The 15,126-nt window shown below is 46.0% G+C and overlaps 2 protein-coding genes across 3 annotated transcripts in view; one reads left to right on the forward strand and one right to left on the reverse strand.

Annotated features, from left to right (window-relative positions):
• The window catches only part of CPNE4 (copine 4), a 180,352-nt gene extending 180,041 nt beyond the window's left edge, over positions 1-311 (reverse strand). For both annotated transcript variants that reach the window (XM_064169833.1, XM_064169830.1), the window contains exon 1: positions 57-311. The gene's annotated coding sequence lies outside the window, so the exon portion shown is untranslated. The remainder of the gene's footprint in view (positions 1-56) is intronic.
• A 460-nt stretch (positions 312-771) lies between these two features.
• The window catches only part of DNAJC13 (DnaJ heat shock protein family (Hsp40) member C13), a 45,546-nt gene continuing 31,191 nt past the window's right edge, over positions 772-15,126 (forward strand). Inside the window, 12 exon segments of the mRNA XM_064169904.1 lie at positions 772-1,030; positions 7,389-7,469; positions 9,860-9,935; positions 10,406-10,555; positions 10,910-10,951; positions 11,270-11,470; positions 12,462-12,668; positions 12,751-12,846; positions 12,983-13,074; positions 13,820-13,986; positions 14,086-14,165; positions 14,245-14,414. Coding sequence (XP_064025974.1) covers positions 7,402-7,469; positions 9,860-9,935; positions 10,406-10,555; positions 10,910-10,951; positions 11,270-11,470; positions 12,462-12,668; positions 12,751-12,846; positions 12,983-13,074; positions 13,820-13,986; positions 14,086-14,165; positions 14,245-14,414 — 1,349 coding nt within the window. The 5' untranslated portion in view covers positions 772-1,030; positions 7,389-7,401.

The raw sequence follows: 15,126 nt of genomic DNA on the forward strand, positions 1-15,126 counted from the left end.
GAACTAGATGATCCTGAAAGTTCCCTCAACCCACACCGTTCTATGAAACTACTTACACCGGTACTTAAGACGCTTCAGGAGACCACTGCAGGTGGTTATAATGCTGCCGTACTTTACAAAGTTTGAAGCCAATCCTGTGTCTGGTGCCGAGCACAGCAGTTGATGGAGAGTTTGAGAGTCCTGTCAACAACCTCCGAGGGGGTTGGCCAACCACATAAAGCACGGGGACGGGACTGCCCGGTACCCAGACAATGGCGGGAACGGCAGGCGCCATTAAGGAGTGTGCTTCTGCTGCTCAGGCGTCCTTCTGACCTGCGCTCTCAGGAGACTACAGGCTCCCACCACGGCGCACGCAGCTGCAGTGCCTCTCGCGTTGCCTGCGCATTGCCGTGACAAGCACAGATCAGCACCAGGCCTCGGGATGTGCCGGAGGCGGGAAAACCGGCGGCGCTGCCGCTGTCTGTGAGCCCAGAACGCCAAGCCTCCGAGAGCTGGGCACCGCCACAGCTCCTAACTAGCCCCGAACTAGTTGGCCTAGCCCAGATTCAGCCACGTTAGCGCAGAGCAGAAACGACCACAGCCGCGAACCCTGCCCTCGGGCAGGCCTTCGCACGGCACTCCGCCTAGCGCCTGCCCGCGCCGCTTCCGGGCAAGCAGCGGCAGGGCAGGGCACAGCGGCGGCGGCAGGGCAGGGCAGAGCAGAGCACAGCGGCAGCGGCGGCAGGGCAGAGCAGAGCAGAGCACAGCGGCGGCAGGGCAGGGCGGGCGCACATCATCTGAGCGCGCCCCGCGCCGGGCCCGGCCGCACGGCGCCTGCGCCGAGAGGCTTGGCCTGGGCGCCGGAGCTAAGATGGCGGCCTCCAGCGCCAGGCTGTGAGGGAGCTAGAGAGCGGCCGCCGCCTGGCCGGGTGCAGCAGGGCTCGGGCTGCGGCTCCGCTCGCTGGCTCGCTCTTCAGCCTTTGTCACCGGCACCGGCGGGAAACGCAGCGCTGGTGGGGGCGGCTACGGGTAGCTCAGGCTCCCCGGACAGGTAAATCCCGGCGGCGGCTCCCGCCTCCTGCCACAGCCCCAGGCGGGGCCGTTGGGTTCCGAGGTGCCGCTTGAGGCCGTGCGTGCGGGGGTGCCCCTGCCCGTTGGGTGTGAGGGAACGGAGCAGGACTGGAATAGTGTTCGGTGCTGCCTGGAGACAAGATGCTGTGGCTGGCGGAGCCCTTCTTGCCCCAGCCGTGGAGGGCGGGCATCGGAGGGCCCCCGGGGCCTGAGGCGGCGATCTCCCGGCCCCTGCGGGCCTGAGCCCCGAGCATGGGACCTTCATTTCTTAGAAGCCGCTTTCCTGCCCTCTTCTTGTAGCTGCTAGGAGAGGAGAGGAGAGGCTGGGCTTGTCTCCGGTGCTGTTCTGCACCCGGTGCAGCTCTCGTGGCCCCGGGGCAGAGCCGCTCCCTGCTCCCGGAGCCGCCGGGGTGCCGGCGAGAGGCTCGCTGCTCGCCTCGGCCTCGCTGCGGAGCGCCCCCGGCCTGGGGGGCTCCGGCACAAAATGCATGCGCGGCGGGAGAGGTGGGGGGGAGACTTGCTCTCGGGGAGATGTTGCTTATGTTTTGAGTGTCAATGGGATGACTAAAGGGCATGAGCAGAACTAAATGCATCTCGGAAGGTCTGCCCCTGATGTGCTCATTTCTGTAATGGTGTTTGGATGTTTCCCATGGATGCTTCTCAGATGACTTTTGCTTTCTGAAAGTCAGAAGGAGGAGACGTGCTCGTTGCCTTCCTGACTGCAGTGGGCTGCCGACAGCCTGAGATGGATTTCGCTGTCAGATGGTGTGGAGCTTGCACCTTGATAGCTACGTCTGCACCGAGGGACAGGCTCTGGGACGCACAAAGCCTTGTCTTAGTGTGTCAGTTTTGGGGTGGAGAGCTTTGGGATGCTGTCAGCTTGGTGCTATCAAGCTGAAAACTTTTGAGTGCTTGGGAGGAAGCACAGGCACAGAAGTTTATTTGGAGCCTTCCTTTTAATGTGCTTACTTTCTGCTTTATAGCTGCTTTTAGAGCTAATGTCATCTGTGTTTTCCCTTTTGTTCTCCTTCACAAGCACAATCTGTGGCAAAGGGTCTGAGAAGTAGAAGGTGATCAGAGAGCTGCATTATTTCCTGTTGCTTAGCACTGATAAAATAATGGTATTTTTCAGAAAGTATTCCTCATTTTGGAACCTAAGTTCTTTGAAATCCAAACCTTGATAATAACAAAATTGCTTAGATAAGGCTACTTGCATGTAGTGAGATATGTAAAAAAAAAGGAGGGACACTGTTGGAGGGCCTGCTGGTGACTTGAGTTTCATCTTTAGATTGAGTTAGGAAGACTCAGTTCAATCTTCCTGTTCAGTCTTCCATGGCTAGGTTCAAAATGACAGGAGCAGTATTACAGCTGTAAAGCTATGCTTGGCTCTAGCCCAGTGCAGTCTGTAGGTACACATCCTGGTCTAATTGCTGCCTGCTACAGTTACCCAGAAATGATTGACTTCTCAGTACTGCTGATGTATGTTTTCCACATGCAACAAGTTTTTAAGTGTTTGGAGACTTGGAGGTGAGTAGGTCCCTGTGTAGTGTAAGTTTTCCAGGAGCTCCACCATGTATTTCAGACTTGCTGGAAGAGATGTCCGAAGATCTGTTCCATATATGTTGCTTGCTTCTCTGTCTTGTGGTGGTTTTCATAGTTTCCAAATGTTCATTGTCCTGAGGTGCTGAATCACTCTGTATTTCCAGATTTTAAGCAGTATGCTCTTAAGATGCAGATCTGTATTTTGGACTGAGCATGCTACTTTTCTTACTAGTTGTGTTTGAAGTTCAGTAGGCAGAGCTTACCAATTTACTAATTTTTCAGTTGGCATTCAACTATATCTTGAAATACTAACTTTCAGCTGTTTAACCTCTCAGTTTGCTTCCAAAAACCTCTTTTCATGCCAAAGTCCTAATTAACAATTCTACTTCCTCTCTAATAAAACTGAGATTGGCACAGCATTCTGAAGAAATATGACAAGCTGGCTAAACTGTGCCTGGAAGGAGAGCTTTTCTCTCTCCCCCTGTTAATGAGTAAACTCTACTGTGCTGATACCTGTCTCTCTGGTGAATCCGATTGGTTTGTTGATGCAGCAGAATGCAAATGTAGGTGGAAATTTTTTTAAAAAGACAAATGTGGAAAATTTTGGTTACCTTCAGCACTGGTCCTCAGAGGAGGATGGACACTGATGTTACCATTTCTAGTAGTGGTTAAGGTTGAAATTCTCTCCCTGTTTGTATCCTGGGCTACTGAAGGTGGCAATTCTACTATCATTGAGGCAGGCTGCACTGATTCTTTTCTAAGGATTTGGTGAGTCTTGCCTCTTTCTCTTGCAGTAAGGTCTGCAAGTTCCTTCACAACAGAGTTCTTCATCTGTTTACACAGCTAACTAGACTAGAGCACTTGAAGACCTGAAAGCTGTTTAGGGCAGAGCAAAAAGTTCACTGTTAACTCTGCTGGCTAGCGCACAGCGGTGAAAGAGGCAGAGGAAACCTGGACAGCTGAAACGTTTCAGTGCAAAAGAACTTGCTTCAAATAGTGCCTTTAAAGCTGTGGATGAGCAGATGCCTGGAAATCAGGCTCCAGACCTTTAAGCTACAATGTATGTATAGAGATCTACAGATTAACAGAATCTTGGATTGGTTTTCTTTCAGTGCTTTAGCCTCCTTTCTTTCCATGTGGTCCCTGTTTTTATCTTCTTCACATGTCTTCTCTCTCAGGAAAGTTACCCTTGAGCTTGATGTGAGTATCTGTGTGTCTGTGTAGCTCAGATTTTCCAGGAACTCTACCTTGTATGTTAGTCTTGCTGGAATAAAGTTTTAGAAAGAATTCTCAGTTTATTGGCATTTGTTTCCACCCCTCCCTGCCCTCCCCCTGCCTTGAAATCTCTTATCAGCATCTCCCTGCCTCCTGTAGTGGAACAGAATCGTAGTCCTGTGTGGGGCTCTGAAGTGCTGTCTAAGCATTCCAGGTTAAACATGCACTTAAAGCTTTGGGATAGTAGAGGAGCAATATGATCAGGGGAAAAATGAAGAAAAGTCAATCTGAATTCTGCACTAAACTTTGAACCCATCTCTAAGCTTCTGGCTTTGGGTTTGATTACAGCTATGCCTATTGTGTTGATGTCTGCAGGGTCACAGCTTAGCTTCTAACTCTACAAGTGTTAGTTTGAGGCTGACTTGTCTCTGGTTCCTGAAATAGATTCTGTTTTCCCAGATGGCAGTGTTATCTGAAGAGTGTGAAATCCTGGTGAAGTGGGAAGTGTGTGCAAGTTGAGTGCAGCCTGTGTAATGGACCTAGCCATGTAGGTTCTGACTGAAGCAGAGGGAGTCCTGGCAGTGGTTCAGGTCCTTTAGATGCTGCTGTTTCTGATATGGGCAGTACACACAAAGGTGGTTTGGTTTCAACTCTTCCTGTTTTGCAGCTTCATGCAGTACTGTAAGAATGAAAGAGGAAAGTGTTTCAGAACTTCTGTCTTGTGAGAAAGCTCGTTAAAATGTTCAGGTGTTGGGGGAGTGCTTTAGGCTCCTAACAGAAGCTGCAAGTCAAGGACAGTGTTTTGCCTGCAGGAGTTTGATGATGTGACTGCACTTTGCATTCAGCCTGCTCTCTCTATCAGCCAAATGGAACATGTTTATAAACTGTTACTTTCAAATGAGACCTTGCCTGTGCTCTAGTAGAAACAGATATTTCTCCAGTATTAACCTTTGAGAGCCATGAGTATGCACTGTCCAGTGGCTGTGCCCCAGCATGTTCAAAAGAACCTTCGGAGTTGTGATTTTCTGTAGCATCTACCCTAGGACATTAAGATGATCATTAAAATTAGGACCTTACTGTCACAGATGCTTTTATGGGCAAACTAGAAAATTTAACTCCAGGTTTGTGTCAAGGCAGTCAACTTTGTAAAGGAGTCTTACCTGCAGGAGGAGGTGGTAAAGGTGACAGTAATATGATCTTGTCTGGGGGAGCTCCTGAGAGATGACTTGGCAGGTTGCTGTAGCTTACACTGGCAAAAGGACCAAAATGTATTGTTAACAAAAGCTGATGGGAAGTCAAGGGTTGTACTGTCTCAGGTACTCAAAGGAGAGTATGTCCCACTGTAGTTGGTACCAAAAGAGTGATGCCACACTGATCATGCAACAGAGACTGAAGGCAACTTGTTTATTCTGTCTTTGCCTTTTGCAGGAACTGTTTTGTTTTCATATTACAGCAGAGCCACAGGCAGCTGAAAAATGTTTGCTGGTCCTCAGCATTGCAGCTGCCGACACTAAGCTGTTGTTAGCCTGTTCTGTGTCCAAACGTAGGCACGCATGTACAAGAACAAATTGGTACTACATTTTGGCACATACTGCTTCTGTGCTGGCCTTCTGAGTGGGAGAGATAGCTACAGTCACTGTCCCCAACCACGGTGAGCAAAGCAGGGAAGCTTGATGGCTTCAGTAGTTGAATGCAAACAAAGCCTAGTGGGTTTGTCACTTGTAATGCATCTGGGCATTCCGTGTATTGGTGTCCCGAGGGCAGGTAGCTGCTGCTGTAAATCTGATGGAAGCCAATGCTGATTAATGAAGCAGTGTTTCCCAGTGCAGTATTAAGACTAGATGTTTACAAGTCTGGAGCAAGTGATGTGTAGAGTAGGTGGTGGTCAGGTCTGGGAGACTATTAGAGTTTGCCAGAGGAGTCTGGTGTTGGCTAAACTGTGTAGTTTGAACAGTGTACTCTTGATTCCTATCCACAGCAGTAATAATGCAGCATTGTTTTTAAGCCAGGCAAAATGGAGAACCTCAGGAATAATGCTGTTGAATATCTTATCTCATGAAACTTTGGTTGCAAAAACTGGACTTAGGGAATTTAACTGGCAACAAGTCAATGGGGTATTAACTCTGACCTGAATCAAAGAGTGAGTCATTGAAACATGTAAATGCTGCTTTTGTGTTTTCCCAGAGGCAGTACCACAAACTCTCTGCAGTAGGAGGTGGTGACCGTGCTGGTTCTTCACTGGGGGGAATGAATTCTCAATCTCATTTCAGTTGGCTATCCATTCTTCATTTTCATGACTGCGTAACTGTTACAGTCATTGATCAGAAAGAAAATAGCCTCAAGTTGTAGAGGAAGGAAACTAGCCATGAGCTGATGGTACAGGTTATCCATCCCCAAATGAGGAACCTTCCTTTACAAATCATAGAGAGCTAGCTGAATGTAAAAATGGAACTGGGGTTGTGGTCTGACTTCGCTTATGTACTGACTGGAGCTGGATTACTTCAGCATTGATTCAGGCAAGCTACCCATGTGAATTCTTGCAGATGAGCTTCTTAAGTGCGTCATGTTTTGGGATTGCCACATTTAAAGTGAACCTGAGATCAGCACCAGTAAGTGATGAGGAGCAGGGAAGCTTGTTTTGACACCTTCAGAAAGGAAAATAATGCTGTAGTAGTAAACTGAGAGTGACAGCTTCACTCCTGTGGCTTAGAGTATGTCCACTCAAATGCCTTGTGTGCAGTAACAGCAAAGGGAAGTAAAAAGGAGGTCAATTTCCCAAGTCCCCACCGTGCATTGGTTTCAACTATGGAAGGTTCAGTGTTCAGAAGCCCATCCTTAGATCTTGGCAGCTCCTAAAGCTGTGATCCAGTCCAGCAGTTGTGTGCAAGGTTTGCTGAATCCCTGCACTTGCTCAGGGAGTAAGTATTCCTGTGTGACTTCAGCGGTGGGGTTGCTTAAACTTACTGCATAGAAAGGGTACTCATCAGGTCTTTAAGCACAGCGCCTGGCTAATAAGTTTCTTAACTTCAAGTTCCATTTCAAACTGGAAAATAAGCTGTTGCAGCTATCCAGGCTTCACTCTGCTGCTTCATTTGGGTTTTTTGTTTGTTTTGGTGGTTTGGTTTGGGTTTGTTTGCTTTTGCTTTTGTTTTTCTGAAATGCCAGTAGGCATGTGGTGTAGCTGGAGTGGTGGCAGCAGGGCCCTCAAATCACTTTGATACTGTAAGGTTCTCAGGAGTTAAGTGTTCTGGCAGTGGTTTAAAATACATTTTAGGTGCAAGTGTGCAAAGGTGCAGTAGAAGGTGTGTGACTTACGGTAATGTAGCAAATAACGGGGCATAAATTACTGTATCCTAATACTGCTAAACCTAACGAAGTGAGGGAACTAAGAATTCAACTCCATGTGCAGCTTAGTCTGTGTGTTGTTGGATAAGTATTCCTGATTTTGTGTATAACTGACAAAGCAGAGACTGGAGTGTTTAAAAACAAAGCCTTTTTGTCTTGAAGCGTATTGATGATTAGTGAACTTTGGTTTGAAAGGAAAATCGTGAGTACTAACAGGATGGCTCTTTTGTTTTCAGGTCTTGGCACAGAATGAATATAATTAGAGAAAACAGAGATCTTGCTTGTTTCTACACAACAAAACATTCTTGGAGGGGAAAGTAAGTATTTTAAAGTTTGGAGGTTTTATGCTTTGTGACATTTCTCCTCTCCATTATTTGATTTAATGACAGTTCCTGTACTGTTAGATGAAAATTTCACTAAAGTCTCCTGGTGCTCAGCCTTTAATGTGTCTTCATTGGAATCAATCTGGATTTTGAATGTTGTGCTTTAGCCTCAGAACTCTTGGAGGAGTAGTGGCTTGTGTACTGTAATAGATGAGAGTCACTAGTCCAAATAGACTGAAGTTGTGTCATAAATTATCTGTTAAACTAGTAAGCAAGATTGTTTGAAGGCTTCTCTTGCTAGAGATACACTTTATCTCTGGTGGGAGTTTTGGATCCAGAAAAACCCTTTTCAGTGATGCTTCTGTCTGCAGAGAAGCTAAAGGAACTTCCAATAAAACTCTGTTAAACTGTCACAAATGGTCTGTGCTGTTCTGTGTTTGGAGTCAGCAGCTGCACATACTTCTCAAAGCTTCTCTGGACTTAGGTTGGTGTCCTTGCCCATTGTCCCTTCTCACACACACAGCGGTGCTGGGGAAACTAGCTTTCTTCCAGTTCTACCTAAACAAATGGAGCAAAGAGGGCATGTTGTCTGCTGTCCAGGAACGTGAGTGCTACTTCACTGTAATGATCATACTCAGAGGTGTTGCCTGAACCTGTTTTTTTGACCATTAAGTTGAATCTCACTTTTTGGTTTTGTTATTTGCTGATTATAGGAAGAATTGATTGAGTGTCTAAGACTAGGAATGCTAGGAGGGGGAAGAGGATGGGATTGCAAGGAGTGGTGGCCACAGATCTTTCTCAGATGTGCTCTGAAAAACTATGAAGATTGCTTCAGTATCTAATCAAAGAGTTCCTGCCATTTTATCAGCAAAAAATGAAGTCCTGTGTAGTTCAGAGTCCACGGTAGGCTGAGCAACTGAGGGCAAAAGCTTCTGTCTACCAAGACACACTCTCAATTCACTTGAAATAGTTTGGTTTTAGGGTTCTAGCTGATGAATAAATTGAGTCTTGTCTCAGTTAAGGTCCTGGCATTTGATTTTATGTCTTCTAGGCTTAGTTATAATTGCCTCTATATGTACTTAGAGATGAAGTTTTGGACGAGAGATGTTTAGGATGTGTAGGAAGTGACTTGTGAGTCCTCTCTGTTTCTGCAACAGGACTTGGCCTTCTAAGTTTGTCTGGGGAGAGGCAACGAAGGATGTGCTGGTTCAGCACATCTGCTGGCCTGCCTTGTATTCCTTGTCACATCACGTATTAGGAATGCTGGATGATAAATACACTTCCAGATCCTGAGTTGCTGGATGCAGTGTCCAATCTGGCAGAGATCCAGCTCAGCCAATCAGATGTCTGCTTTTCACCCAGCAAACCCACAATTCAGCCAGAACTGAAACTGAAATTGGTATCCTGAGTCAGTTTGAATATGAAGAGCTAGCCAGAGTGAGCTTGGCTGGCTGAAAGAAGGTGTCCATCTTTGGAGTCTAGTTTTCTTCAGAGAATGCCTACCACAAGTGCCTCTGATTTAGGTTTGGCTTGACTTTCTGGGCAGGTCTGCTTCCAGAGAGAAGCACCCTAGAACACAGTTGGTACTAGTAGTAAGAGATTAGTCATAATGTTCTGTTTCAAACTCTGGGTAGTTATGTTGCAAAACCTTCTGATTCAGAAATATGTAAATAGCCTTTATATAAAGAGTTGGTTCAGGATCTGTTGTGAAGATTATCCCGGAAATGAAACCATGGTAGAGCTTCCGCTTTGTGCTTGCCACATCTGGATGTCTCAGCTTTAGCTGCCTGCTGCTTGCTTTTGGCGTGCCTGAAAAGCTAGCAACAACCTTTCTCCAGCTGTTCTTTAAGCACTGGGGCAGTTAACATATCTGTGATATCTATGTACAGTGACTGGCTGTGTTGGACTACAGCTTCAGTCATCTCAGGCTTGCTGAGTTAAGTAGCTTTAGTTTTTCTCAAGGTGAAGAAAATTAGACCTGGTCCTAGTAGCAGTTTGATTTGTGAGAGTGTTGTGACCAGGTGTGAAAAGTATTACAGGTGTTGTCTGAGACAGCTTCAGACAGGTGCTTTTGAGTACTTCAAAAATGTCTTTTTCTGTCTGCTGGTGTTTTTTAGAATTTATCCTGGTTTGGTAGTCCTTACAGTTCAAGAGGCTTTGGTGAGCCAATAACTTAGAATATGTGCATGAGGAACTGTGTTCAGTAATACTGTTCTTGTGTGTCCTCTTTATAAATAGACAAGCTGAACATACTGTATGGGTAAAATGCAAGCTGACGATGTCTATTGTGTAACAGTGACCTGGGTACAGCTTCTTAATGTAAGTTTTGCAGCCCAGCAGGGTTTTGCTGTGGGTGCAGAACCTGACAGTCTTCTGCATTCTAGGTACAAGCGAGTGTTTTCAGTTGGAACTCATGCCATCACCACCTACAACCCCAACACGCTAGAAGTTACAAATCAGGTAACTAGCACCTCTGGACTTGATTTCTGACTCGTGTTAACCATCCAGAATGGCATTCAACTTTCAGAATCTGTCCAGTCTGACAAGGTATCAAGAGAAACTGTGGTAGCAGCTACAGCAGCTCACATGACAGGAAGCTGGTGTTGCCTCTGCTAACTTTGCCAATATTCAGCGGGGTTTGTGCTTTTAGCAACTTGTCTTTATTGGGCAATGAGCAGTAGTTTGCTTTTGGGTATGTGTTCTGAATGAACTGGGCTAAGTTTGATCACTGTAAGGCTGTGTCCCTGCAGGGACTTAGGGTACGCACTTACTTTGCAGAGCATCAGCTAGGCAGCTCCATCTGGCACGTGACATGCTAGCTGTTGTCTCATGACAGCAACTTGGTTGTTATCGCTACTGAGGGTTTTGAGGGGAGGAGACCTAGCTTTGAAACTACTAACAGAATAACCTAATTACTTTCAATTGTCTAGTGGCCTTATGGAGATATCTGTAGCATTTCTCCGGTTGGAAAAGGACAAGGAACAGAATTTAGCCTCACTTTTCGCAAGGGGAGTGGGAAAAAGTCTGAGACTCTGAAGTTCTCCACAGAACACAGAACAGAACTCCTTACTGAGGCACTGGTAAGGTCTGGGGGTTGGCTTTGCTTTGATGGGGGTGTTTTGTTTTCAAGCAAGTGCTAAATACTTGGTTATCATTACCATTTGTGGTAGGTTACTATGCTGTCTTCCCTTACAGAAGAAGTAGGAAAGAAATTTGGGTTTTGAGCTGTTCTGTTAATGAACTTGATCTAGTGTCAGTTGCAGCAGCTAGTGGATGATTCTTAACTAGTGAGTAAAGCTACAAATACTGAGTATGTTAAATTGCAATGGAATGGTGAGGTCTGAGTCCCTTAAAACAAGGTCAGCTTAAACACAGACTTTCTGAACAGAATTGCTGTAGTATTTGCATTCATTCTTAACTTCTTTTAAAAACAGAGATTCAGGACAGACTTCTCAGAAGGCAAAATCACAGGCCGGGTAAGTGACTTGGCTGTGTCACTGGTGTGATTTGTGAAATGATCTCAAGGCTCTTGTTTACACTTGTGCTGCATGCACTACCTGGCATAGCTGTTGTAGATTAGTGGCTGAAGCCTTGCTTTGAGAAGAGAAAATTGGGAGTTTGTTCAAAAGCAGTGGGAAACTTTTCAGCAGTTCTCTTTGCTTGGCCTGAGCTTTACAGTGGTACACATAAAGAATCTGAGGGTTGCTGTTGAAATAAAAGGCTCTGCTGTCTGCAGCTCTCCTTTGGAGAGAAGGAGCATGTATCTGCATGACTAAAAGTGGCTCTCTCTGCAGAGGTATAACTGCTACAAACATCACTGGAGTGATACAAGGAAGCCTGTGATTCTGGAAGTGACTCCTGGAGGTATTGACCAAATAGATCCTGCAACAAACAAAGTTCTGTGCTCCTATGACTACAGAAACTTTGAAGGCTTTGTTGATATTACTGGCTACCAGGGAGGCTTCTGTATCCTCTATGGGGGATTTAGTAGACTGGTAAGTGCTAGAAGCAAACATCTTGGTATGGTGCTTGATGTGTTTTAAAACCTCTTCCACAGAAAATGAGTTCAAAACATTAGAGAGCAATGTTTAGGTGTTGTTTTTTTTTTTGTTCTGGATGGGTTGGTTGGGGTTTTTGTTTGGTGACTTTCCTATTTAGAACTCGAGTATAGAACATCTAGTTATTTCTCTCTGGACAGTGACTGCACTGTGATGCAGACATGGAATTTCTTGGCACTTCCTGAAGTTAGAGGTGGCAGGCAGTGTTACTCATCTACCTAGCTGATGGATTTAATAGGAGATACATTGAGCAGAGATTCTGCTGCCTTTTTAGCCTATGGGTTGATGCTCAGTGGCTTCACTTGGGAATTAATGCAGTGTAATGCTGGTTTTGGAATCCTAGAAGGCATTCTGTGGACTATGCTGTAAGCAGCTGAAATGGATCTTTAGGAGTTAGCTCACAGTTACTGTTGTAAATGCAGGCACTGCAGGCACTACAAACAAAACAGGCATCTGGTGCCTAGATTTGAGGTGCTTTGTACTGCAGCATGTTTTGCTCTAGCACAAAACTAGTATATGTTTGATCCTCCAGACCTACCCTAACCTTGCCTTGCAAGGCTGGAGAGCAAACCTCACAAATAGCAGCCAAGGCTACCACTGTGCATCTTTGGCTCCTCACTCCTGCCAAGCTGTGAGGATCTGTTGCCAAGCACAGGCAAGCAGGTTGTGCAGACCTTTACTTTAATGGCACACTGGTTTGTAACAGAGTAGCCTGTAGCCACTGCTATAGGTTTCATGTTTTTGAAAGGCAAATGTGAGTTCAGCAGTGGATCTCTTGTGTAGTAAATGCCTTTTCTCTCTATACCGTGCACTCACAAAGGCAAGCCCAGCTGCTAGGTGGAGGATTATTTAGGGAATTGATTTCCTGAGCTATGCCATGGAGTTTTCAATCTGGTTTTTGTTTGTTTTTTCTTGTCAAAACTTGCAGCACCTGTTTGCATCTGAGCAGAGGGAGGAAATTATCAAAAGTGCAATAGAGCATGCTGGCAACTTCATAGGTATCTCTCTGCGGGTAAGGAAGGAGGCCCTGGAGTTTGAGCAGTACTTGAACCTTCGCTTCGGCAAGTACAGCAATGATGAGTCGGTGACATCCTTAGCAGAGTTTGTGGTTCAGAAAATAACACCTCGACACTTGGTAAGGGTGCCCACCTGAACTACCCTTGTTCCTCTGGAGTGCTGAGAATTCTCTGTCCTAATATGCCTATTGGTTTTTTAAGGAGCCTGTGAAAAGAGTGCTGGCTCTTACAGAAGCTTGCTTAGTTGAACGGGATCCAGCTACCTATAACATTGCTACGTTGAAACCTTTGGGTGAGGTAAGAGGCAACCTTTCTTGGTGCCACTTCTTTGGGTACAAGTTCTAAAAGCTGATGGTAGTAGGAATTTGGGAGTGTACGAAAGATGACCTTAATCTATAGAGTCATGAATGTGATCACTGTCTCTTATTTTCAGGTGTTTGCTATAGTGTATGACTGTGAGAACCCTCAGCTTTTTACCATTGAATTCATCAAAGGGCAAATTCGGAAGTACTCTTCAACAGAAAGGTAGCTGGGGCTCCTGGGGGTACACTGCCAAGTGCAAGTTGCCATTGTAGTCCTTGCAGGCTCCCAGTTTCCCCAAACTCTGACCTCTGAAATTGACTCTCAGCAGTCTGCCTCCTATAAATCAAAATCTGTTACCGCGTCTAAATCTCTACCCTTTACTTTCACCCCAGTGTTAGGCAGATCTGTCCAGAAGGTTTCTGAAGGACACACAGAGGTGTTGGACACAGCCTGTTTCTGCAAAGCAGCATGCTGTCTGTGTGTCATACTTGGTTAAGCAGTATAGCTGAGACAAGGAAAGAAAGAATAGTTTAAGTGATACAGGAATGTGAAGCTCTGACAGCCTTTTGAGTTCTCTGCTGGAGATGTCTTGATTGATGCTATTTAAAAGAGCAGTCCCTGAGTGCACTTGCAGCTGTAATGCAGCCTAATCCTGCTCAGTGAGGTATTGCAGCAGGCACAGGGCTGAATTGGCTTGCAGTGTGTAACTCATTAACGGATAATCCGGAGTTTAGTGAAAGGCTCCAGATGGTTATAGTGTGCCCAGGACAGCTCTGTCCTCACCACGAATACAGGGGCACCTGGAAGGGAGAGACTTCTGCAGAGCTGTAGCTCTTGGCACCAGGATTAGTAAGAGATTCTAGGTGTTACTGCCTTTCATTCTGTCTTTTTTTCCCCCCCGTTTGTCTTAACTTGGGTCTTTGGCATCACTTTTCTGATGTAAATGGTATGGTTTTTCTCCTGACAGAGATTCTCTCCTGGCTAGCTTGTTGGATGGAGTGAGAGCTTCTGGTAACAGAGATGTCTGTGTAAAAATGACCTCCACACAGAAAGGCCAGCGGTGGGGACTGCTCAGCATGCCAGTAGATGAAGAAGTAGAGAGCCTCCATCTGAGATTTTTAGCTGCTCCTCCAAGTAAGCTAATGCCTCTTACATGTTTCTGTAGTGCCATTTAAAGCACACAGGGATTTAGCCAGGAGCCACATGCTTAACTTCTGTTATGTCTTCTTCCAGATGGTAACTTTGCAGATGCTGTCTTCAGGTTCAATGCTAACATTTCCTACAGCGGGGTACTCCATGCAGTTACACAAGATGTAAGAGTAAATCATCTGCCCGTCCCTTTCAGATGTTGTTAGTGCATAAGGATACTACTGATTATTATTTCTGAACCAGGGTCTGTTCTCAGAGAACAAGGAGAAGCTCATCAATAACGCCATAACGGCACTGCTCTCGCAGGAGGGAGAGATGGCAGCATCTAATGCAGAGCTTGAAAGCCAGTTCCAAGCAGTAAGACGACTGGTGGCTTCCAAAGCAGGCTTCCTTGCCTTCACTCAGCTCCCAAAGTAAGTCAGAGGCCTTTGATGTTGTATAATCCTTAAAACTGAGGGCTGGAGTTAAGCATCACTTCTGAAAACCTGGCAGCCTGTGCATACAGAAGCAGCATTGAGGCTGACAGCAGGCTGTAGAGTTATCTGAGAATCCCAAATGATCCCAAAGCTGGTTTCTTTTTTCTGAATGCCTTCTGCTTTGAGTTGAATACAGTTTAATGTCTTTCCTAGTGTAAAAACTTCTAACATGCGCCTTCATCAGTCCTTGGCATAGGCAGTCCTTCATTGTTTAAGTATGTTGAGGCCACTGCTTCAGCAGCAGAAGTTCACATTAGAAGTTGAGCTCCAGTCCTACAGTAAGTGTAGGCTGCTTGGAGTTTGTGTCTGAGCTGAGTAACGTAAGGAAGCAGAAAAACTGCCTGGTGTTCTTTGGCATGTTCCTGACTCTGGACCATGGGGCAGCTGAATGCTGTGAGGAGTGGCATACAGGCTCAGCCCAAGAGCTGTATGAAGTCCTGTGCATCTGTGGGCGTTCCTGTCCTGTAACCACAACAGTCTGAGCATGCTGAGAACACACTTAGCTAAAGGTAACAGTGAAGTCAAGGTTTTCCTACCAAGGAATTCCAAGTTTATGGATATGTCCAGGTACTGGCTTGCCAAATGCAGTGAGAGGAGGCCACCTTGGGTCCTTTATCTTAATTTTACGTTTCTGTTTCCTCTCTAATCT

Source organism: Pogoniulus pusillus, chromosome 32 (genome assembly GCF_015220805.1).
Source record: "Pogoniulus pusillus isolate bPogPus1 chromosome 32, bPogPus1.pri, whole genome shotgun sequence".
Taxonomy (NCBI): Eukaryota; Metazoa; Chordata; class Aves; order Piciformes; family Lybiidae; genus Pogoniulus; species Pogoniulus pusillus.